At 39.7% G+C, this 26,990-nt stretch overlaps 1 protein-coding gene across 1 annotated transcript in view; it reads left to right on the forward strand.

The window, feature by feature from the left end:
• The window catches only part of LOC124771063 (retinol dehydrogenase 14-like), a 92,049-nt gene that overhangs the window by 47,684 nt on the left and 17,375 nt on the right, over positions 1-26,990 (forward strand). The window contains exons 5-6 of the mRNA XM_047249283.1: positions 13,891-14,000; positions 24,123-24,212. Coding sequence (XP_047105239.1) covers positions 13,891-14,000; positions 24,123-24,212 — 200 coding nt within the window. The remainder of the gene's footprint in view (positions 1-13,890; positions 14,001-24,122; positions 24,213-26,990) is intronic.

Consider the following 26,990-nt stretch of genomic DNA (forward strand, 5'->3'; position numbering starts at 1 on the left):
GAAGATTAAAATCCAAGCTGTTTTTATAGATGTGGCTGCTGTCCATACTGATTCTTCAGCACTCTTGTCTCCATCTATTCCATCCAATTTCTGTCACCAGAATGTACCAGATCGCTAGTGGAAGGATCAGTACTGGGCACTGGAGCCATCATGCACTGGTCAGGAGGTGTTCTTTAAACTCCCACCTGGGGCATCTTGGGTTTGTATCCTGATGCTGCAGACAAGAGTATGTAGTGGATGACTGTAGCAAAACAATGAGAATAACAATTCTTTAATATTCCATTAATCTCAACAATAACATGTACGTGCCCTCATCCCAGATTGGCCTGATGTTGTCCCCATGTCAGCACAGCAGACCCAGTGGTCATCCTCATGGGATGCTTACACAGTGATTGCTGACATGCCGGATGAACATTCAGTGGCAGTGATCACAGCACTTTGCACTTGGCTCCTTCAAGCAGCCAAATAGAGCTGACTTCTAACATGACGGTGCAGTGTCTCAGCAATGCAACCGTCAGTGGTTGAACAGGGAATGAAGGTGGGACAATTGGCAGAAGTGCTGCAGCAGATCCCAGTGGCAGGAAGCTGAGGGGACCTCCATTCATGCCTTGGAGCATGAGTCTGCTGCAGAATGAAGGCAGCCTCATGACAGAGCTGTCAGGCAGCAGTAATAGGGTTGCAGCCTAATTGTGATTATGGTAACTGTATCAGAAATACACCCACAACCCCAAGTAAAGACTGATAGAGGGCAAGTTTCATGCATGGCCCCACTATGCTTATCATCTACTCTGCTAGCAAGGCCAGAGTAGCCTTGGCAGTGTGGCAGGCGAACACTGAAACATATTTCAGGCATATTGACTCTTCCTGAAGTCTATTCAGAGCCTGTAGATCTGTGCCACAAACAAGGAAGTGGCTGGCATGTTGTAATGCTGGCTTTGCTAGCTTTGCTAGCTGCAGCTAACTGCCAGAGATGGAACTGGACCTTCGCTTTGGCCTGTGCCATTCCACGTTCTTATTCTCTTCACCATTTGCAAGTGTGCTTCTCTAACATACTCATATCATATCCTTTATCTATGGCTTATTGTGAGCAGGTCTTAATGATTGAAAATTCAATTTCATATTGTTTGAGATCTTTGGATTTGGTTAGGTTGCTTCTGGTTCATTTTTTATGTTTACTAAAATTTTGATGTTTTTGTCTCAAAACTTTTTGCTTTGAGTAGTACTTTCATCCTCTTAGATGTCTCGTGTAGCAGTTGCCTGTTTTTGATGATGATGGTCCACTACTGGAATATATGAAGAATGTGTATTACTGTACTGAGCAGCAGAGATTTACTTACGGCTACATTTTCTATTTCATCTTCTGTATGACTGCATCATAGACTGTATGTGACAACTCATTCCCCTTTCGTATTGCAAGATGTGTTCATCCACATAAATGTCCCATTTTATATTTGCATTTTCAAAGAAAGATTAGGAATATTTTTAACTATTAAAATGCATTTTGCAAATTTTTCAACCAGAATAGCTTTTGAGATCCGACTAATTTGTTTTTTCGTGCAGTTTGTGTTATTAATGTATCCACTATTTGTGGACATGCTATATTTTCAAGGAAATTACACATTACTGCATTAGCTACCACAGTCATCTCCATTACACAAGTATTAAATAAGATTAGATAAATTACATATATTATATGTTTGTCCCATAGATCCACAGCGAGGAGATCCTGCCCCAACACCACTAACAAAAAATACACAATACATACTGAAAGAGTTCTAGGTGGCAAGTTCAGCATAAAATTAGTTACCAATATGTTTACTCATTTATAGATGGTGATGATACAGAAAACTTCAAATTTCTGATGTTTTTGGGAAAATTCCCAATTTTAAACAATCAAAAATTCTGTACCCCCACATAAGCTGCTGTATATAAATGAATAAGTGTGTTACAATTTTCTACATAATCTAATATGAGCATTAAATACTATAGCAAGAATAATTTTTCATTTTTATACGATAAAATTGGACACAATTCATGTTTTTCTTTCTTTTTCATTAATTAATTCTTCTTCTACTAAAGCATTTGTACCATTCTTGGTTTTTGCCTTAGGAAGCATCAGATAAATGCAGACAATTTTTTGGTATTGTTATTCATCATTATTATTTTCTTTTAAAGTCAAATAACCATATGGATTTTAATAAAAGCAGTTCTATTAATTATCAATTTTGTTAATGACATAATATTTATGTATTTATTCAATATTATCCTTTTTTCCAGCTGCATTTTACTTTTAGTAATCTTTTATACTTATTACAGTATTCTATTTATTGTAACAGTAGAGTCTATTGCAACCCCCCTGCCCCCCTCCATTTTGCTCTAAAATGCCTACCTTGAAGAGCTATGAGCATGTGCTCATTTTTGCTAATTGGAAACACGACTCTTCTAATGAACAATTGCTCAAAACTTTTAAGGTATGCATTTTAGAGCAAATGCTTACTGGACATTTTTTCTTGTTTTGGTCCATGCTACTACTTCCCAAAATGTGAAAAGCAAAGAGCTTGCAGTAGAAGAGTTTGCTTCACAGTATTGAAGATGAAAAATTGTTCGTAGCTCTTACGCAATGTATTTTTGACCCTACATTTACTGAGACTTTCTAGTATTGTGTACTTTCAACTGTATGCATTTACGCCATTAATTATGATACACCCAGATTAATCTATCACCATTCACCATAGCAAGTGCCACCACCTAAGTAGGGCACAAAAGGACCTCAGATCACAACATATTTATACTCTGGACCATTCTTGTGTACTACATAGTTACAATAATATTTATGAGTAACCAAAATATGGCTTTATTCATGAAGCACTCAACTACAATGGAGAACAGACTCCCATGAATCCACATGTAACACAACACCGTATACTGAAGTGATGCCTTCCACAGGTGACCTCATGCAAAAAGGGGTCACCCAGGCAATGGAGTAGATGCTGTGAGCCTGAAGAGAGATGCATACAACAGGTCCAGAGTGGCGGTAGCCAGTGCTGGCGGAGGGGGTGGAATGATATGCCAGCTGGCCACTGGAGCAGAGGGCCAGAATGTGAAAGGATACAGGTTCTCGCAAGGGTGGTGGTTCCATGAGGTGCCTGATGACTGCACCAGAGGGTAGGGTGCTGGCATCACCATCTTGATGTCATCATCTGCAGGCAGATCCCAGTGTGGGGGCAGCAGGGCTGGACCCACTATCAAGGATGGCTGATGTGATGATGGAGGAGGAGCCAGCAAAGGTGGCCCGACTGTAGCAGCAGGCTGCAGCAACAGAACTGAGCCAGAGACCAACTGGCACCTGGCACCAGGAAGCTAGAACCCCAGGATGCCACACATGGAAGAGAGAAGAGAGACCCAATGGGACAGGGGTTCATCCACAGCAGGCGATGACAGGCTCAAGACAGAAGGCAGCAGCATGGGTTGTGGCAATGTGGGCTGCACGCATGAACCATAAGCTTCTGGCAGCAAGCAAGGGACCAGTTGATCAATATGGCATGCTACCAGCTCATTGACCAAATGGACGTCACACAGACATCACCACTGGCTGCGGACAACAGTTGACAGAATCCACTTGGGCCGGTGACCAAATATTTGCTCCCAAACTGGTGATCCCAGCACAAAGCAGCAGCACCAACCTGACCACGGCAGGTGTGATGGTGGTTGCAGAAGGTGGAGGAGCATGTGTGGCTGCCAACTGTGAAGCAACTCAGACTTAAAATATACAAACTTTGAGCTCAGTCAACATTGATGGACACCGGAGAATGTAATGAAACTGGAAAAAATGCATCCACAACCAAGAGCCAATATTCAAAGTCTACATAATGCACTCCCATGGCTGGTGTGGTGTGGGACAGGGGGAGATGCCCTGGGAGCTGCGTATTGTTGGGCACATTGCTCAGAAGCCATGGCAAAATGGACAATACTGCATTAATCCCTGGTCAAAAAACATCTCTCCTTGCTAATAATTTAGTGTGTGAAACTCCCCAATGACCCTATTGGAGAGGGCTGCTTATTGTTGGGCACACTGCTTACAAGCTGTGACAAAATGGACAATGTTGCATCCATCCCTGGCCAAAAACATATCTTCTAGCTAATATAATTTAGTGTGTGAAACTCCCCAGTGGCTCTCATGGAGGTGGTGTAGAATGTTGCAAAATAATGTGGTGGGATTGACTGCTCTTGGAGAGAGGTCTTCCACTGACAACTGCAAAACACTGTCAAAAACAGAAAGGTGATGACATAAGGAAAAATACTTGCACAAAGGGTCCCAGCATCTGATCTGGCCAGCCCTCTTGAACAAACCAAACCATCTCGCAAAGAACTGGGTCAGTGGCAATTGCATCTGCCATGTGCAAGCTCATAATTGGGAAACCCTTAACCACAGCCTGTGTTTCAGTATCAAGATGGAAAAAAGCAATTCTTCACTCCAAAGTCAGGATCAGGATCCAGAGGAAGGTTGGACATTGGCATGTTGAGATGTGGGTCAACAATGGATTTCATAATTGTATCAAGACAAGAACAGTGCCCAGTCTTGGAGATGGTGTGTTGCCTTGTCAGACAAGGAAGTTGGAGGGTTAAACAAGGAAACCAAGGGTTCATGGTCAGTAATAAGGTGAAACTTGGAGCCATATAAAAAATAAAAAAAATTAAAATTAAAATAAAGAAGAAGATATGTGAAATATCTTGAGAGCATAAATGACGGCAAAAGCCTCTTTTTCCACCTGAGAGTAATGCTGCTGGGCTGTAATGAGAGATTAATAGCAACAGCAATAGGCTCTGAAAGAGCCATTGGCATACCAGTGAGTGGTGACTGTGCGATGGCTACATTGTGAGGTGTCAGTCACCAAAACTGTGTGTTTGTCTGGAGAGGGCGCAGCTAAACAAGGAGCTGAGATTAGTTTGGATTTCAACGTTTGAAATATGGCCTCCAGCTAAAAGATATATTCTTGCACAACAAGAAATGCAACAGGTGGGTCAAGGTGGCCACCTTTGGCAGGAATTTATGGTAGTAGGCTATCTGTCCTACAAAGGCCTCAAGCTCCTGATGGATAAGGGGCAAGGCATACACATGACAACAGAGATGTGGTCTGATAGAGGGTGGACCCCGTCGTTTGAGCCCTCAAACCCAAAATAAACTATGGAAGGTTGAAAAGAACTGAGATTTTGCAAGGTTACACCATAAGCCAATGGACTCTAAGACAGAAAACAAAGTGTGCAAATTTTGCAATTTAACAGCTGTGAAGGAGTCCATGACAATAACATCACCCAGATAATTAATGCAACTTGTTGGAAAATAGCAGGGGTGCTAGCCACATGAAAAGGCAGGTGCAAGTATTGACAGAGAACAAAAGGAGTATTCAAAACCTGTAGATACACTTCAAACAAATCAGTTTTATAAAAATATTGGAAAACAGATAATATCAATAACAGGTCCTCCTGGCATGGGAGAGGATAAATTTCCACAACTGAATGTGTGTTGACAGTAGTACTGAAGTTCCCACAGAGGCAAAGCTTCCCCAACAGTTTCCAAACTACAACTGGCGGAGATGACCATTCACTAGCCATAAAAGGTTGCACCACCCGTAGAGATTGGAGTCTATCAAATTCTGCTTTCACTTTATCTTTCGTGGTGACAGGAATAGGACGTACATGACAAAAACAGGGCTGAGTTGTGGATTTCAAAGAAATATCATCAAAAAAAATTGTAGCACATCCTATACTTTCCAAAAAAAAGTCCGAATACTCCTCAAACAGTGTTTCCAGCAGAGAATTCGGCACCTGATGCAACACAACAAGGTGAACTGCATCAGTGATAGAAAATCCAAATGTCTGAAATGAATCCATGCCAAACAAGTTCTTACCACCAGCATCAGCAACCACCAAATATATAATAGGGTGAAACACCGACTTGTAAGAGGCAGATGCCATAAATTGTCCCAACAATACAGTGTTTTGTTCATTATAACTGAATACTTCTGCATGATCAGTATCAATGGCAGTGAGCCTGAAATCACATAGGTTTGAGACTACAATAATGTCACTGCAGCACCTGTGTCAACCCATAGCTGTTCACTTGGCAAAAAACACTTAACTCAATAAACAACTTGGGAGAAGTCACAAGGATTGAAGTTATGCAGTTTATTTCATTTCCATATCCTGAACAACCATCAGTGAATAACACGTGGAGGCAATGTGCCCTTTCTTCTGGCAAGCATTTACAAGCAGCCAAGTGCTCAGGGCATGCTGAACATACATGCTGGACAAAACAGAAAGGACAAGACGGAAAGGACAAGACAGAAACAGAGAACGCTAACACTGGTGCTGTGGAGGTTGTGATTGTGGCTGCTTTGACCTGCCTTGGTCTGCTTGGCACTGGGCATGCATGTTTCCTGCCAACACTGCCATATCCTCCTGCAAGCTATCTGTTGCTCTAGTGGGCACACGGTGTGACACTACTGCCACATCACTTCACTTCATGTTTCAGTTTCACCACTCACTGCCTGAGAAACTTCATAAGATTGTGAAAACCCTCTGTTGGATGGAGTTTTGCAAATACCACAGAGTAATGCCTTCTAGCACAGTGCTTTGTTCAGAGCTAAGCATATAATTGCATTGTGCACCATATAGTCTGAAAGAGTCATTATGGGCATTAATAACGAATTGACACATGGGCTGCCCAGGCCCTGTATGAGGGATCAATAGAGTTCAATTTGTGCTGCTATGACATGTGGTCATTTGAAATAGTAATTGGACAATAAACTGCACATGTAATCAAAAGTAAGAGCTGCCAGTTATTTGAAATAGTAATTGGACAATAAACTGCACATGTAATCAAAAGTAAGAGCTGCCAGTTCTTGTAAAGGGCAAGTTGCCAAGTAATTGATACACTGTATGTGGAATCCATGATAGGAATCCTCCTTCAAGGTTCGCAGGAGAGCTTCTGTAAAGTTTGGAAAGTAGGAGACGAGATACTGGCAGAAGTAAAGCTGTGAGGACCGGGCGTGAGTCGTGCTTCGGTAGTTCAGATGGTAGAGCACTTGCCCGCGAAAGGCAAAGGTCTCGAGTTCGAGTCTCGGTCGGGCACACAGTTTTAATCTGTTTTAATATTTAAATAAGAGATATTATATCTGTTGCCATTAAAGCTATATAATAAAGTTCCAACTTCAACTTTTACAGCAGTAGGTTAAGATATTATCAACAGCAGAAGGTAGAAAATTTTCAGTAGTAACTTTTCAGTACCAACTGCAGTCAGTATTTTCCTGTTGGTAAAAAAACAATTATGATTTATAAATAGTAACAGAAAATGGTAAATTTCAATTACTAAATGGAAGCAACTTTTTTTGTAGTAGCAACAAGTAGTAAGATCTCAATAGTAAATGATGATTACAAAATCTCAATAGTGACAGGAGCTATTATATTCTTAATAGTAACAAAAGGTATTACATCCTCAGTAGTAACAGCTGATAGTACTCTGATAGTAGTAACTAGAGTTATTAACTTGTTAGTAATAACATAAGATAGTGACTTATCTTCTATCAAATCTGTAACCATCATTTCCTACACTATCAAAAGATGCCACACTAGCATGTAATTCCTCAAATTGTAGTTCCATTTTATTTCTAATTAATGTACAAGTTTTTCATTCTTGATTATAACTCGTTCTGAAGTATCTACCTTTTCCAGTAATTCTTTTTATAACATTTGCTCTTCACATACTGGAACAGCCTCTTTTGAAATAACATAAAAATAACGTTCAACACTGCAAACTACTGTTTATTCCTGATAGTGTAACAATAATCTAAATTGTTTATCTCTTTAAGATCTACATTAGATAGTCCTCCCTTCAATTCAGAAAACATAATATCCATTTGACAACATCTTTTGTTCAACTCAGCTTATTTCTCCTTCCATATGAGAAAATCTTTTGTCCTGCTGTGTAAGGGAGTGCATAATTGATGTGAATGCTTCATTTCCTCCATGAGAGGCATTTTTGTCAGTCTCTTAACAAATATGAATGTACGAGGGCAAGTCAATTATTATCTGCAAAGTAGTTATAAAATTTTATTGTAATCAACTAGGAATCTTACAATAACATCATTTTTCAACATAGTCTCCATGCGTTTCAATGCACTTGGTCCATCATTGTACAAGCTTCCTGATGCCCTCATAGAAGAAGGTTCTCAATAGAGCTGCGAGCCAGGAATGCAGTGCTTCTTTCAATGTTTCATCTGAGGTAAATTGACAGCCCCTTAATGCCTGTTTGAGTGGACCAAATAAGTTATAGTCAGAAGGGACAAGATTGGGACTATATGGACGATGATCCAGTATTTCAAATTTGAGTTTCTGGAATATTTCAGCAGTGTTGGCAGCAGTATGCAGACGGTCATTGTCGGGCAACAACACAACACCTTTTGACAGCAATCCTTGGCGTTTGCTTCGAATTGCATGCTTTAGACTGGCAGTAAGCATCTCACTGTAATGTAAACTGTTTATTGTTGTGCTCCTTTCCTCATAATGTTCCAGTACTGAACCTTGTACATCCCAAAAAACCACAAGCATTAGTTTTCCTGTGGACGGTTGGGTATTGAACTTTTTCTCGCACGGTCAGTTTGGATATTTCCATTCCATAATCTGCCATTTACTCTCCAGCTTGTAATGATGGATCCATGTTTTGTCACCACTAATGATTCTGTCTAAGAAGTTGTCCCCTTTGTTACCATAGCGATCTAAGTGTTTTTTGCAGATATCCAAGTGCGTTTGTTTATGCAACTGTGTTAGTTGTTTTGGAACCCCTCTTGCACAAACTTTATGAAACCCAAGTCTGTTGTGGATGATTTCATGGGCAGAGCCATGACAAATTTGCAGATGATGTGCCACTTTGTCAATAATTAATCATCTGTCTAATAGAATCATTTCACATGAACACTCAATGGTTTCTTTGTTTGTGACTGTAAATGGTGATCTGGGTCCTTCATTGGACATAACACTTGTGCGACCATTTCAGAATTTTTCAACCCATTCGTAGACACTCCACTGTGGCAAAACACTGTTCCTGTACTGTACTGAAAGTCTGCTATGAATTTTGTCCCCTTATATAACTTACAACCACAAAAAATGGATCACTGAACATTGCTCTTCTTTGGTGCAAATAGACAGTGGAGCAGCCATGATTAACAGCATGGCAGTGATTAACAAAACTAACCTAGCAGCTTGAAAATTGCAAAGATATAACAATGAATAAACAAAGCGTGCGTCATCAGTGTAAAATGACATTCCTACCAAAATCAAAAAAAAATATAACTAAACTGCAGATAATAATTGATTTACCCTTGTACATAGTTAATTTCAATTCCAGTTCTGTGACTAAGACGGTACTAATAGTAAATAATATTTTTTATTATATCTCTATCATTTACTAACTAATGAAATGCCCCTAACAAGTTTGCTGTTATAACTGAATACTGTCTAACAAATAGACTTTGTAAATTGGTATTCACCTAAAAAATTAACTTTACTTATTGTCAGTGTCAGTACCTAAGTTGCAATTTAGAACACACTCCACAATAAATTTTATCTTAAAGAAACAGAACCCACTGGACTTTGATGGACTTAAGCTATCTGAAAGCTCATATTTAAAGTGTCAACTGCAACTCATTGTCTGCTGTTGTTACACTCATTTGGAAGCTGATGTTGGATGATGCCTGCACCTGCTCACCACACCATGTAGAAACTATTGACTGTGAACTGCAGGCTGTGTTGGAGTTGGCCAAGGCACCACTTAGAATGACAGAGCTGGTCCTATTAACATATATTAAGATCACTAACTTGTGGTTGGAAAATGGAAACACTGTTACATCACATTGATCTTGGGCGCATTTAAAATTAACAAAGATATTGTCAATGCATGCTAGTTCCCTAGTAGGTTTATTGTTAACTCACTGTATATTGAACTGTTATAATAAGTTTTTCAGATCACTAACACTGTGCTTATCAGTTGACATGTCAAAATCAGAATTAAGATCAACACCTCTTACAATGTCATAGTTGATAAATCTGTTCTCAGCGACGTCTGATTTTCCTAAGAATACACTAATAATACTACTGGGAGACTTGTACTCTGAAAGAGGAAACTGCTTGGCAGAATTCTGGACAGAGCACAATTTAATCAATGCTAACACTTGATTTAAGAATCATCAAAGGAAGTTGTATAAGTAGAAGAGACCTGGAGACGCTAGAATGTTTCAGATTGATTATACAGGGTGGGGAATAATTTGGGATAGAGATGAGATACAGCAGGGTGTTTTAGATAAAACTTGTAGGTGGCAAAGAAGGTCATGCATTGCTACTAATGGCCCTGACCTTGAACGTGATTTTCAATGGGATTTGGATGTTAAAGTGATTTTTTAAAATTTCGAACCTAATATTTGATTTAAGATTTAAATAAAGTAGCAAATTTTACATAAAAATGATACATTATTCAACAGCACAGCAAGATTCAGCAAAGATCAAATAAGCAAAATTCTTTTAGTTCTAGTAGGGATCAACTCAGAATAGAAGAGGGACACAGCAGAACAAAATGTTAGATAGTAATTGGAAAGGACATTTGCAAGACAGAACAAACATAAATTTTATTTATTTATGTTTTTTCTGTCTTGAAAATGCCAAAATAACATTTATTTGTTGTGATGTATTTACTTTTGGCTATAAATGCATTAATTAAAACTTAACATTCAAATCTCTCTTCACTCTTTCCAAACCAGAAATCACAAATAGCGGTTTCCAGAAACAAAACTCAACCTTATATTGACCTTTGATAATTACCTTTAGATAATGGTTATTGGTAATGAGAAGTGATTCATTATCCCCCTTCCAACTTGTATCCAACATTTAATAGAACCAACAACATATTTCCTTATTTGACCTTGACTGAATCTTGCCATGACCTTGCATAGTGTATAATTGTATATGTAAAATTTGCTGCTCTTTTCGAATCTTAAAATCAAATATTATGGTTCCAATTTTAGAAAATCACTTTAACCTTACAATCACCTAGAAAATCACATTCAATGTCACAGCTATTAGTAGCAATGTGTGTCCCTCTTTGCCACCTACACTTTTATCTGAAACATTTTCCTGTATCTCATCTCTCTGGAGTTATTCCCCATTATGAATTAAAATGGTCCACCCTTTATAATGGTAAGGCAGAAATTTCAAAACCCCCTTTATAATGGTAAGGCAGAAATTTCAAAACTAGATTTTAAACTGTCAGATATTTCCATGGGCAGATAGATGTGGACTCTCATCACAATTTGTTGCTTATAAACTGAAGATTAAAACTAAAAAAGTTGAAAAAAAAGGAAAATTAAGGAGATGGGAGTTGGATAAGTTGTAAGAAGTAGTGGTTGTCAAGAGTTTCAGAAGGAACATTGAACAACTACTGACTAACACAGAGGAAAGGAATGCAGTAGAAAGCAAACAGTTTGCTTTGAGAGATATAGTGAAGACAGCAGAGGATCAAATAGGTAAAAAGGCAAGGCTCTGTAGAAATCCTTGGCTATAACAGGAGAAACTGAATTTAATTGAAGAAAGGAGGAAATACCAGCCACGACTAAACTATTCCACCTTGTGTCCATAATGTATGGGACAGGTAATAATACCCCCAGACTTCCAAAAAAATATTGCAGTTAAATTCCAAAGAAAAGAGGTGCTGAAGTATGTGAATATTACCAAACTATCAGTTCAATAGGTCATGGTTGCAAAATGCTCACACAAATTATTTAGAGAGGAATGGTGAAACTGATAGAAGCCAAACTCAGGGAAGAACAGTTTGTGTTATAAAAAAATGTAGGAATATATGAGGCAGAACTAACCATACGATTTCTCTTGGAAGATAGGTCAAGGAAAGTGAACCTATGTTCATAATATATGTAGGTTTACAAAGAAGGCTTTTGACTGTGGTGACTGGATTACACTGTTCGAAATTCTGAAGATAGCAGGGATAAAGTACAGGGAAAAGAATGTTATTTACAACTTGCACGGAAACCAAATGGCAGTTATAAGAGGTGGAGGGCATGAAAGGAAGGCAGTGGTTGAGAAAGGAATAAGACACGGCTGTAGCTTGTCCCCTATGTTATTCAATGTGTGCACTGAGCAAGCAGCAAACAAAACTGAAGAAAAATTTGCAGAAGGAATTAAAGTTCAGGGAGAAGAAATAAAAACTTTGAGGTTTGTGGATGACACTGTAGCTCTGTCAGAGCAGTGAAGGACTTGTAAGATCAATTGAGTAGAATGGATACTATTTTGAAAGTAAGATATAAGATAAGGACCAACCAAAGGAAAACAAGGGTAATGAAATGTAGTCAAATTAAATTAAGCATGCTGAGGAAATTAGATTAAGAAATGAGACATTAATTGTAGTAGATTATTCTTGATACTTGGGTGCAAAGAAGAGATAATATAAAATGTTCACTAACAATGGCAAGAAAAGCATTTCTAGAGAAGAGAATTTTTTTAACATTGAATATAAATCGAAGTATTAAGAAGTCTTTGCTAAAAGTATTTGTTTTAAGTGTCCCCTTGCATGGAAGTGAAATGTGAACAATAAGCAGTACAGACGAGAAGAAAACGGAAATATGGTGCAACAGATGAATGCTGAAGATTAGTTGGGTAGATCACATAACTAATAAGGAGATACAGAATAGGACTGGGATGAAAAAATTGTGGCATAACTTGACTAAATGTGGGAAGGGTAAAATTTGTAGAGGGGGACCAACAGATGAACACAGTAAGCAGATTCCAATGGATGTTGGTTGCAGTATTTATTTGGAGATGGAGAGGCTTGTGCAGGATAGAGTAGCATGAAGAGCTGCACCTAACCAATCTTTGGACTGAAGATCTCAACATTTATGGTAGGCATTTCTATGAGTCTTGCTCCAAAACTTTAGGGTCTCCAACAGCAGCTATCATTATCATGAATGGATGGAGTGTCATGAGGGAGAAGGGGTGGGAGAACCCATTTGTGTGCATGTGACACATGGTCCAGTACCTTAGTTCTGAAAAGGAGATAAGACACACAACAGAAGATGGAACATGAGGTACATTTGGCACCTCTGATATGAAACTCCCCGTAATTCATCCACAACAACTCTTTGTAGAAGCTTCCAATTACTTGACAGCTGTTGTGGTGATATTGAGCTGCTTGATTTCAGAGTAACCTAATGCACCAATATCCCACAAGTTGCTTACCTTTTGCTTCATTGTCAGTCAGACAGTATAAGGTCAGAGGGCTGAACAGCCATCTGGCATATCATGAAAAAATAATCTGTGCATAAGTACAACTGTGTGTTCTAAGCTTTATATGAAGAACTATGAAATTCTTGTGAATCAAGGAAACTACATATAGTTTAAAACTTAAATCATGACCTGTTTTTTTCTCATATGTGTGTGACATGATATCTTACATTTATACAAACATCATATGTTCAGATAAATCATGCATTTATATATACATTATGATCACAAAAGTGATAAACAGATGAAAAATAACTAATAAATAAAAAATACTAAACTGTTGCATTATGAGGAACATGAGAAGAATGGTAGCTGTCAATAATTCATGAGTGCATCTGGATGGATTATACCTTGGATGCAGGTTCAGCTGCATTTCTGAAGTAGCACTTTATGTTTACACTTAGGTCACATTGTTAACATGATTCATTTCTATAATCATTTTGGCAGATGTGTTTAGTAATCAATAATCAGATGGTTTTGAAATCATCCCCTGGTAACTAAGAACAGTGCTAAAGGGAATAAGCTTGTTTCTAATTATTTTTTCTCTTTCAGGTGTTACTGTGAATAGTGTTCACCCTGGTGCAGTTTTAACTGATATATTTAAGGCAATACCAAAGTTTTATTACCGTATATTCCTTGTTATTGCGAAAGCCTATTTTAAGGTAATGTAGCAAACGCATTAATGAAGATTTATTGTTTCTTTGATTGCCCAGATATGAGTTTACCTTTTCATACTGCTTTGTTTTTATTCTCTTGTGTGAAAATCATAATTATAACAAATTAAAGTCAGAGCAATAACTTTTTTGTACGTCTTTGTGAAACAAGCAAGAATCATAACAAAGATTTATAATAAGGTTGCTGCTTGATATATCTACCCTGTGTCTTCAAAAGTAACTGGTATCTCAATTTTTCCTTTTTTGATTACACACAAATGTGTGAAAAGTGCAAGCTATTCTGCAGAATTTCTCATAGATTTTCTATTGTGTCATGTAATTTGATCACAGAGGCACAACTGCAACCTGCAATTACATGTGTAGCCCTCCCAAACATAGTCTCCTAGTACAATCCTGTCATCAAAGAGAGGAGAGAACCATTTACAAATTCCAAAAATATTGCTTGCTGGAAACTTGAGTGTTGTAAGTGTAAACAAGTAACTTGGCTGAGAATTACAGTAATGTGAGCATATTTAGTTTCCTAACTTTCATCATTCCAAAATCTCCCCCTGGTTCCCTAAAGAGCTGCAAAATCATTTATTTATGTTCATCCTCTTGGAGTTTTGCTCATTCTTAATATGTTTTGCTGTGCACATAGAAAATGGTTTGGAAATAAAAATGATCATGAGTTACAGATTCACGTATGTCTTCAACTTTTGTAGTCCTGGAAAATTCATACTTAAGATTTTGTCAAGACACTGATCCCCATTTTCAAGAAATGAAATCAAGATTTTTGTGCCAGACACCGCATATTTTTAAATGAAAATTATTCACTCATAAATGTTGATTAATAAGCATGATGTCATAATAGCGAGTAGGTTACAAAAGTAAATAAATCACTCATGAAGGCTAGGAGTGTGTTTCTGCTAATAAGAACAGATAAACAGTTGCTAGCGTGTCACTTAGAGAATGAATTGACATCATTTAGTTCATATTTGATGGACACAGAGGAATTGGGACAATGTTTAAACAGATTGTAAATCATGTGCTATACAATTATGTGCCCAGTTAGTGGATTAAGGATGGACCAACCATGGTTTAAAAAGCAAAATTCAGATGATGATGAGGAAGGATGTTGCACTCTTGGTTCAGAAGGGTATATATAAATGGTTACAGGCAAAAGCTGGTAGAGATTTGTGCATCTGTGAAAAGATCTATGCGTGAAGCATACAACAAATGTCACCATCATACCTTAGTAAAAGATCTGTCTGAGAATACTATGGTCCTATGTAAAACCAATAAGTGAATCTAAGGCTTCCATCCAGTCTCTCATTGGCCAGTCTGATGAGGTAGTAGAAGACAGCAAAAGTAAAGCCAAAGTCTTAAATTTCACATTAAAGTAATCATTCACTGGAGGGGGATCACACAAACATCCCGTCAAATTGTCCATTGCACAGACTTGCATATGGAGGATACAGCAATTAGCTTAGCTGACAGAGAGAAACAGCTGAAAGAGTTGAAAGCAAATAAGTCACCCGCTCCTGATGTAATCCCAGTTAAGTTTTGCATAGAGAACCCTACAGCAGTGGCCCCTTACTCCGGTTGCATTTATTACAAATTTCTCGCCCAGCACAAAGTCACAAATAACTGGAAAAACATACAGGTGACTCATGTATATAAGAAAGATAAAAGAATGTACCCACAAAATTGCAGACCAATATCTTTAATATGGGCTTGCTGCAGAATCCTTGAACATATTCTCAGTTTGAATATGATAAATTTTCTAAGAGAGGGGAAAACTTCTGGCCACATATAAGACATTTTAGAAAGCATTGCTCATGTGAAACTCAGCTTGCCCTTTTCTCTTATGAGATCCTGATGATGGATGATAGGCAATAAATTCCGTATTTCTAGATTTCTGTAAAGTATTTGACACAGTGCCACACTGCTGACTATTAATGAAGATAGAAGCACACAGAATAGGTGCTCATTAGAGACAAGGAAATCATCAGGAATACCCTAGTGAACTGTGGTAGGACTGCCATGATTTTCTGTATTTATAAATGATCTGGTGGACAGGTGGACAGCAGTCAGTGGCTGTGTGCTGATGATGCTGTGGTTTGCAGGAAGCCGAAGTTGAATGACTGTAGCAGGATAAAAGGTTATTTAGAAAAAATGTCTTGTCGGTGAGATGAATGGCAGCTAGCTCTAAATTTAGAAAAATGTATGTCAATATGGATGAGTAGGAAAAAACAAACTGGTGATATTCAGTTAAAGCATTAGTAGTGTGCTGTTTGACACAGTCACATCATTTAAACATTTTGATGTAATGTTACAAGCAATATTAAATGGAATGAGCATGAGAGAATTGTGGTAGGGAGGGTGAATGGTCGAATTTGGTGTATTAAGAGAATTTAGGAAAGTGTTGTTCATCTGTAAAGGAGACCACATATAGGATGCTGCTTCAGTCTGTTATTGAGTACTGATAGAGGTTTTGGGATCCATAACTGGTCAGATTGAAGGAAGACATCAAAGCAATTCAGAGGCAGCCTGCTAGATTTGTTATCGGTAGGTTCAAGCAAACTTAAGTATTATGGGGATGCTTCGGGGACTCAAATGGGAATCGCTGGAGGGAAGACTATTGAGAAAATGTAAAGAATTGGCATTTGAAGCTGACTTCAGGAAATTATAGTGCTGCCAACATACATTTCATGTAAGGACCATGAAGCTAAGATGCAAGAAATTAGGGCTCATAAGGAGGCATACAGATTGTCAGTTTTTCCTTGCTCCATTTGTGAGTGGGGCAAGAAAGAAAATGGCTAGTAGTGGTAAAGACACCATCTACCATGCACTATATGGTGGCTTGCGGTGTATGTACGTAGATGTGGATGTGGAAAACTGACTTCTTTCTGAAAGTTTTGGTTATGTGTTTAAAAGTTTACTTCAGGTATTTCTTATGTAGGAATACAAATTTAATATTTGGCATAATCCATGCTTGGCAAGACTACTCTACATGAATATTCATTCAGTAACTTGTAAAAATTACAGAAGCAATGCTGTGGTCCTGCAGACTGGTGAATGTTTCAAGAAATGCTATCAGTGGACTTTTTCCCACATCCAAATTTTTTCTCTTTATAAGTTATGTGTAATTCACTTATTTTGTCACTGGCAACATACATCAGGCAATGAAATGTTTCGTGTTATTGATCAGACACATCCTGAATGTTGCTTGACCTGTGGAACAAAGAAAAAGAAAATAGCAAGCCAAAGCTCTGAGAGTCTTTTCTCAGAAGCCAAATTTTTTGTGACCTTTAGATAATTATTAGCAGCTGCACGTATGTTTTTAGTATTACAGCTAAACCCATTCTAAAACCTTTCTCCCCCTTGCCCCCACGAAAATCATCCACCACATATCTGTACAATGTTGTTCCCAGTTTGAAGGGTTAGAAGGGTTTAGTTCTAAGAAATATCTTATTTTTCACAAATTTTCATTTTTACTCCTACATGACTTCCCTGCAGTTCACTCTTAAGTGCCCTGCAATGTGTTGACTGAATCATATTCACTCTATTTCTCTACCACTTCCACTCTCAAAGTGTCTGGAAAAAATAAACACTTAAATCTTTCCATGCAACCTCTGATTTCTCTTATTTTATTACAATGTTCATTTCTTCCTATGTAGGTGGATGTCAATAAAATATTTTTATGTTCAGAGGAGAACACTGGAGATTGAAATTTCCTGAAAAGATTATGCCACAATGAAAAATGCCTTTGTTTAATGATTGCCACCTCAACTGATGTATCATATCCATGGCACTCTATCTGTTGATCCTATCTGCTAAGTATCCCATACCTCACTGCAGTACTGCTCCTCTAGCAGAGGACAAACAAGAATAGTGCAGGTAGACTCTTTAGTAGACCCATTGCATCTTCTAAGTGTTCCGCCAATGAAACACAGTGTTCAGCTTGCCTTTGCAACAAAATTGTCCATGTGATCATTCAAATTTGGACTGTTCATAAATATAGTCCCTATTTATTTAGATGAACTGATAATTTTGAGATTTTTGTGATTTGTCTTGAACAAAATCTAATTGATTTTTTTTTAATATTCATGTGGATGATGTCAAACTTTTCATTATTTAGGGTCAATTACCACTTTCTACATTATACAGATATCTTGTCTAAATCATTTTGTGTCTCGTTTTGATGTTCTGGTGAGTTTACTAGGCAGTAAATATCTTCTGCAAACAATTGAAGATGGCAACTGTGATTATCTCCTAAATCATTTACATAGATTAGAACCAGCAGAGGACCTATAAGTCTTCCTTGGGGAACACCAGATTTCACTTTCATTTTACTCATTGACTTTCCATCAGTTACTATGAACTGTCACCTTCCTGACAGGACCCTTTGCCTTTCCTTTCATGGAAATTCTCTCTTCATCTGTATTCTTCTCTTGAAACTATATATATATATATATATATATATGTATATATATATATTTTCCAGAGATTCCATGACTTACCAAACGGCAAAGTGCTGGTAGATAGGCACAATAAAAAACACACAAACATACACACACAAAATTTCGAGCTTTTGCAACCCCCAGTTGCTTCGTCAGGAAAGAGGGAAGGAGAGGGAAAGATGAAAGGATGTGGGTTTTAAGGGAGAGGGTAGGGAGTCATTCCAATCCCGGGAGTGGAAAGACTTACCTTAGGGGGAAAAAAAGGACAGGTATACACTCGCACACACACACATATCCATCCACACATATACAGACACAAGCAGACATTGAACATCTTTTGGCCTGACATGTTGGGACACACTTTATTCCACTCCACAATTGAAAACGGAAATGATGTGTGTACGTGTACCTCACCCCTCATGGTAATGTACATGTGCATCAGTGAAAAAGACCAATAAAAAGGTGTTAGCATGTGGACATAATGTGCTGTTCCAGTCTCTTCTGTACCTAAGGTCCATCACCGTTCCCTTTGGATCCCTACGTAATTCGGTGCTCTCTGATACACACGATCGAACAGCGGAGGAGTGGTACTCAAGCATCAACTTTAGGTTACAATATCTCCGGATGTAATTAACATTTTACAATGCAACAAATGGCACTAATTACATATTTGTTTATATGTTCAGATGTGCTAACAAAACTAACGGGGTTCCATTTAAAAAAATGTCGGTTTGTGTTAAACATACTTCTGTGCATTTTTTTATGGTTTGTATTAACCAATTACACTAGCCCCTCTCCTCACATTCGGTCTGCAGAATCGATTCGTCAGTGTTTGATGTGGTTTACGAAATATATCCAGCGGTAATGTTAGGTGACTCACCCTGTGTGTGTGTGTGTGTGTGTGTGTGTGTGTGTGTGTGTGGAAACATTCCTCGTGGGAAAAATATATCTAAAAGCAAAGATGATGTAACTTACCAAACGAAAGTGCTGGCATGTCGATAGACACACAAATTCAAGCTTTCACAACCCACAGTTGCTTCATCAGGAGTTGGGAGTAGGATTAAGGTTTTTCAAGAAGGATTGAGAGGCAAGGCTGGAAGTCAGAAATTCCTGGAAGGTTTGGAGAGGGTGATTTTGAGGAAGAGGAGGCGGGTCCCGCTGTGACGGAGGACGGAACTGTTCCAGTCAGGGTTCAATTTGGATAGTATCTTGGGGAGTTAGATCATTAGGAGTAGGATTAAGATTATTTTTCTTCATGGCAAAGTGATATTTCCAGCAGAGAGTACGAGTGTAGGACAGTAAATCTTTGATGAGGGCTGTTCAGCTGAATCTGGGAGTAGGGCTGAAGGTGAGGCCTCTGGATAGGACAGAGGTTTCGGACTGGGAGAGAGGTTTGGAGGTAGGTTAACTACTGAATTAGGGTGCTGTGTTTCGAGATTGTGTTGATTAGAATTTTGAGGTTTTGGAGGGAGTTGAGCTGGAAGTGGGAGATTGAGTAGATAGGAGAGACTGGGTTTGTGTGCAATGAGAGAAGGTTGAGGTTTGCTGGAAAGGTTGTGGAGGGTGAGTGAGTTGCCTTTCTGGAGGTGGGAAACCAGGAGATTGGATAGTTTTTTGCGGTGGAGGGTGGCATGCTGTTCTAATTTGCGGTTGGCCTGTAGGAGGATGCTCTGAACAGCCGGTGTGGATGTGGGAGAGGAAAGTGTGTCTTTCCACCATCCACCTAACCTTCGTAACCTCTTGGTTCATCCCTATGAAATCCCCAAACCACCTTCCCTAACCTCTGGCTCCTACCCTTGTAACTGCCCCCGGTGTAAAACCTGTCCCATGCACCATCCCACCACCACCTACTCCAGTCCCGTAACGTGGAAGGTGTACACGATCAAAGGCAGAGCCACGTGATTTACCAACTGACCTGCCTACACTGTGAAGCTTTCTATGTGGGAATGACCAGCAACAAACTGTCCATTCATATGATTGGACACAGGCAGACAGTGTTTGCTGGTAATGAGGATCACCCTGTGGCTAAACATGCCTTGGTGCATGGCCAGCACATCTTGGCACAGTGTTACACTGTTCGGGTTATCTGGATACTTCCCACTAACACCAACCTGTCAGAACTCTGGAGATGGGAACTTGCCCTTCAGTATATCGTCTCTTCCCGTTACCCACCAGGTCTCAACCTCCGCTAATTTCAAGTTGCCGCCACTCATACCTCACCTGTCATTCAACAACATCTTTGCCTCTGCACCTCTGCCTCGACTGACATCTCTGCCCAAACTCTTTGTCTTTAAATATGTCTGCTTGTGTCTGTATATGTGTGGATGGATATGTGTGTGTGTGCGCGCGCGAGTGTATACCCATCCTTTTTTCCCCCTAAGGTAAGTCTTTCCGCTCCCGGGATTGGAATGACTCCTTACCCTCTCCCTTAAACCCCACTTCCTTTCGTCTTTCCCTCTCCTTCCCTCTTTCCTGATGAGGCAACAGTTTGTTGCGAAACCTTGAATTTTGTGTGTATGTTTGTGTGTCTGTCGACCTGCCAGCACTTTCATTTGGTAAGTCACATCATCTTTGTTTTTAGATATAGTTTTCCTACGTGAAATGTTTCCCTCTATATATATATATATATAAAAAAAATAGAGGGAAACATTCCACATGGGAAAAATATATCTAAAAACAAAGATGATGTGACTTACCCAACGAAAGCACTGGCTGGCACATCGATAGACACACAAACAATCACAAACATACACACACAAAATTCTAGCTTTCACAACCAGCGGTTGCTTCGTCAGGAAAGAGGGAAGGACAGGGAAAGATGAAAGGATATGGGTTTTAAAACCCACAGGAAATAGGGAAGGAGGGAGGAAACTGCTGGTTGCGAAAGCTAGAATTTTGTGTGTATGTTTGGGTGTCTATTGACGTGCCAGCACTTTCGTTTGGTAAGTCACATCATCTTTGTTTTTAGACATATATATATATTTTCCACCCGTCTGCTTTGACCCATCGCGTCACAAATATGGTGGAAACAACCATACACTACGACTCCAATATGGCACCTATGACGTCATTACGTAAACATGAAAACATGGGAGATTGGGGATTTTTGGGTGGGGACAAAGTAAATATAAACAAATTTAGACACACACCACCATACCAAACCACACAAAATGAAGAAAAAAAAACAGACTATACAAAACTCCCCAAATTCCACTAAACACAATATCCTCTGGAATCAAAAACTTCCCTTGACCTATATAGCTCAACAGCAACTCCTGATACCGGAACACCCACAACCACAGCCACACATTGGAATTGAGCACTTCCCTCGACATATATAGGTCAACAGACACTACTGATTCCAAGTCATAAATCCCCAAACTACCCACATCCACAATCGCCACCACCTTTTTTTTTTTTAAAAAAAAAAGCGACCCAACAAAATTGGAATCGAACACTTCCCTTGACCTGTTATCCTTATGACATCTCCACATATAGCCGTCCCTGGTCTGAGACACCACCGGAACTTTAGTAATCCTCATTTCTTCACGACACACTGAACACTTCACGACTTCATCCAAAAATCCGAATAGTTGAAGAAATTTTATTAGAGGCAACGCACTGTCCCCCATCATCGCTGACAACCAAAAACTGTTGACCTTGCCAGTCATATCCATACCTACCAGAGACATAAAAAAAGCAATTTACCAAAATTCACACACAACAAACAGAATAAAACTACAATAACTTCGACATATCAAAACCAAAATCGTTAACTCACTGAAAAATATTCAACTGAAAGCACAGTCACTACTGATACCATACACGTGCAATGCCACCATGCAAATGAACCCCTACACCATGTAACATGCTACCCATAAACATATCACCAGAGAGAACCACCGACCACAACAATGCGCCACCTATAAACACGCCACACACGCAAACTAAACCAAAAACATCACCAAACATCACCTAACACACAACACATAAAAACACCACCAGAGAGCACCACCAATCACTTAAAAACAACACCTACAAACACGCCACTCTCACAAACTAAATCCCATGCCATCATGACGTCACACACCATAATAGCCTTATGTCATGGGTCAAAGCCAACGGGTGGGATTCCTCTCTATATAGTTCAGGTAAGTTCTTGCAACACATCCTCTATTACTAGAATCCTCCCGGGCTCAATCTACACTACCCTGTGATGCCTACCTTCCTACACCGTGTCCCAGGATCCTACCTTCACTCATCTTGTACCCACAACCTCTTCCCTACACTCTCCCTTCCTATGTTCCTTAATCCCTCTCAATTGATTCCTCCATGTTATCAAGTCATCGTCATCATCATCATCATCATCATCATTATCATCATCATCATCCACTGCACAGACTCACTGGTACCACAATGTGTTCCTGTCCCATGTGCCTACTCCATGAGGTACTCCTATCCCATGCACTAGCTCCCTCCCTCTCAGCCATCCTTTCCCAAACCACCTTCCTGCTCCATGAGTACTTTCTCCCCTCATCCATTCAACCTGATACAGTCCCTCATCTCAGTCAAGCTGCAGAACTACAGTTCCGACATAGTTTATAGTTGTTACCTTTACCATTAAATTACTTATGTTCTGCCAGAACTATCTATTAACATGGTAACATAACTGTTCATTCTCTGTCTTAGTTTTTAGTATTGTTTGATACATCATTAGACTGTGTATAATCTGATGGATATAGTAGTGAGACCTGCAGTTGTGCACTTTAGTATACTGAATTACAAGTTAAAACTGAATACACATAGTTTACATTAAGACTGCATTCTTCATGGGCATCATTCATTTACCAAGAGATGAACAGAATTACAGACCTATAATTTTCCAGATAACTTCTTGTTAAACAGCAATATTTATTTATTAAAATACCTAACAAATATAACAACTCCTCCTGTTCTGAAATAAATCTACTATGGATTAATCCACTCAAATTTCCAATGTGGGATTTAAATCTGGGGGGGATGGGAGAGGAGGTGACAACCACAAACCACATGGACAGGGTATTCAGTTTCACAAGAGAGCAGTTACAACAATAATTGCTAATATAAGCAAACATCAATCTGTAGGGACTATTTTATCAAGTATGTCTACTTTTGTTTTTAAGACAATTATTTTTCTAAAAGAGAATGTAGAAACAAGTGAAATGAATAGAGCCTTATTTTGTTACAATAAATGAATTAGACATGATTGTCACTAGATACTGAATGGTAAAGGAGGTACAGATCACATCCTACATGCTACTAGAAGATAGTTCTATAACCGGTTGCAAAAAATATAAAACAACTCCGTGGATATATTTTAAAGGGCAAACTGAAACAGTTGTTAAATAGAAGATGTTTATACTCAATCAGTTAGTTCTGACTCCATTCTCTATAGTACTGTTTTATATGTCTTCAGTTGCAGTACATTAGTATGATCAAATATTTATATGATAGTGTCTGACACATATATTCATTACATTTAAAGCATTTATATTGTTTTAGGTGCAAAGATTATTTTGATTATTAATGATAAGTTAAAATTTGTAACTGATACTAAAACTTTTATAAATACTTGAGAAAAATTGCTTTTTAACCTGCATTTTAAGATAAAGATTTATATTGTTTGCAGACTCCTTATGAGGGGGCACAGACATTGGTGCACCTGGCAGTCACTCCAGGTCTAGAGAAGATTACTGGAAAATATTTTGTGGATTGTGCGGTAAGAACAACTTTTTAAAAATCAGTTTGTTCAAAATATGCGTGACTTTAAATGTAAATTCTGAATAGTGAGCATAAAATACCCTTTTTCATCAGAGCTAGTTACAATTTTAGCAAAATGGTGATGTGCAATTGTTTTATTTTTGTGTCAGTTTCTCTAACAGTTAATATATATATATATCACACACACTGTACAGTAAGATCTACAAAAACAATAAATTTTAAAGTAGGTAATTACATTTTTTGTTTTATAACTTTCGCTTTTCCCTATATCTCCTTTGCATAATAATTTAAAAATAGACTCTTTTACATAGTAGTCACCAAAAGGGAGTAAATACCCTACCCTTGAAAAGTAGTTGCTGTACTGAAATGCTACACTTCCACATTTGTAATTAATCTTGTCACAATGCTATTGTAACTAAAAACAAATAATATTTACTGGGCAAAATGGCGCAGTGGTCAGCACCCTGGACTTGCCCGCCCGGCTAGCCATGCAGTCTAATGCTCTACTTCCCAAGTAGGAAGGCATGCTGGTCCCCAGCATGAATCCGCCCAGTGGATTAGTGTTGAGGTCTGGTATGCCAGTCAGTCTATGGATGATTTATAAGGCAGTTTTCCATCTGCCTCAGTGAATGTGGGCTGGTTCCCCGTATTCGCCTCAGTTACACTATGTCAGCGATTGCTGCACAAACACTGTCTCCATGTACAAGTACACCATAATTACTCTACCACGCTGACATTTGGGGTTACACTCATCTGGTATGAGATGTTCCTGAGGGGGGGGGGCAGTGGGGGGGGGGGGGGGGTCTACTGTGGTCATGATAATCCTGGGTTCGGTGTGGGGCAGCAGTGGGCTGGGGTGTTTTTTTTTTTTTTTTTTTTTTTTTTTCTTTTTTTGAGGTTTTAGGGTGCACAACTTTAACGGTCATTAGCGCCCAGACTACGTTAGGAATGCACCATGAGTCACAAGTTTAAAACAGCAACAAAACGGAAAACACGATAAAAGACAGACTGACAGGCATAGGATTAAAAAAACAGCATAATCAAATGTCCTTAGAGAAGGTTGTCAAGTTGATAAAATGAAGAACGCGAGCAGCTGCTCGTGGGTCATCCGCTAAAATGGCATCTAAAGTACATGGCAGGCCAAGATCAAGACGCAGTGTAGTAAAATCCGGACAGGACGTTAAAATGTGGCAGACCATCAGCAATTGCCCACATGGGCAGAACGGCGCCGGCGCAGCCGTCAGCAGATGGCAATGGCTGAACTGGCAGTGTCCAATTCATAACCGGGCCAAAACTACCTCCTCCTGCCGAGAAGGGCGCGAGGAGGACGTCCAAGCCGCGGGAAGAGGTTTCAAGGCCCAAAGCTTGTTGTCTGTAAGTGCAGCCCAATCGGCATGCCACAGCGATAAAATGCGCCAAGAAATGACCCTGCTACAATCTGACAAAGGGACACAACAAGAAGCTGTCCGAGGCTGGAGGACCGCAGCCTTGGCCGCGGCATCTGCAGCTTCGTTCCCAGGGATACTGACATGGCCAGGAACCCACATAAAGCTAACCAGAGAACCGACGTCCACCAGCTGCTGAAGAGAGCGTTGGATCCGGTGCACGAAAGGGTGAACCGGGTACGGATCACTGAGGCTCTGGATGGCACTCAGGGAATCGGAGCAGATGACATAAGCAGAATGTCGGCGGCGGCAGATGAAAGAACAGCCTGGTAGAGGGCAAAGAGCTCAGCTGTGAAGACCAAACAATGGCCATGGAGCCGGTATTTGAAACTTTGTGCCCCGACAATAAAGGAACACCCGAACCCGTCACTGGTCTTAGAGCCATCTGTATAAATGAAGGTCATATTAATGAACTTCGAACGAAGTTCGACAAAACGGGAGTGGTAGACCGAACCGGGGGTAACCTCCTTTGGGAGCGAGCTGAGGTCAATGTGAACGCGAACCTGAGCCTGGAGCCAAGGTGGCGTGTGGCTCTCGCCCACTCGAAAGGTTGCAGGGAGTGAAAAATTAAGGTGTTGAAGGAGGCGACGAAAGCGAACTCCAGGGGGTAGCAGGGCAGAGACCTACAACCCGTATTGATGGTCGAGAGAGTCGTCAAAAAAGGAACGATAAGACGGGTGGTCGGGCATTGCCAGTAGCCGACAGGCATACCGACACAGCAGTATATCACACCGGTAGGTGAGTGGCAATTCACCAGCGTCAGCATGAAGACTCTCTACGGGACTAGTATAAAACGCTCCGATCGCAAGTCGTAAACCCCGATGTTGTATGGAGTTGAGGCGGCGTAATGTGGATGGCCGTGCAGAGGAGTATACGAAGCTCCCATAATCCAGCTTGGAGCGGATGATCGACCGATATAGGCGAAGTCGGACGGTTTGATCCGCTCCCCACGACATACCACTGAGAACACGGAGGACATTTAGAGAACGGGTACAACGGGCAGCCAAATATGACACATGTGGAGACCAGCTAAGTTTCCTGTCAAATGTAAGACCTAAAAATTTTCTTGTCGCCACAAATGGGAGAGCAACGGGACCGAGTTGTAAGGACGGTGGGAGAAACTCTTTGTAGCGCCAGAAGTTAATACAGACCGTCTTCTCGGCAGAAAAACGGAAGCCATTGGCGACACTCCAGGAGTAAAGACGGTCAAGAGAACGCTGAAGACAGTGCTCCAGGATACATGTACGCTGCGCGCTGCAATAGATGGTCAAATCGTCCACGAAAAGGGAGCCTGATACATCAGCTAGGAGGCAATCCATTATTGGATTGAT

The sequence above is a fragment of the Schistocerca piceifrons genome, unplaced genomic scaffold (assembly GCF_021461385.2).
Source record: "Schistocerca piceifrons isolate TAMUIC-IGC-003096 unplaced genomic scaffold, iqSchPice1.1 HiC_scaffold_885, whole genome shotgun sequence".
In the NCBI taxonomy this organism is placed as follows: Eukaryota; Metazoa; Arthropoda; class Insecta; order Orthoptera; family Acrididae; genus Schistocerca; species Schistocerca piceifrons.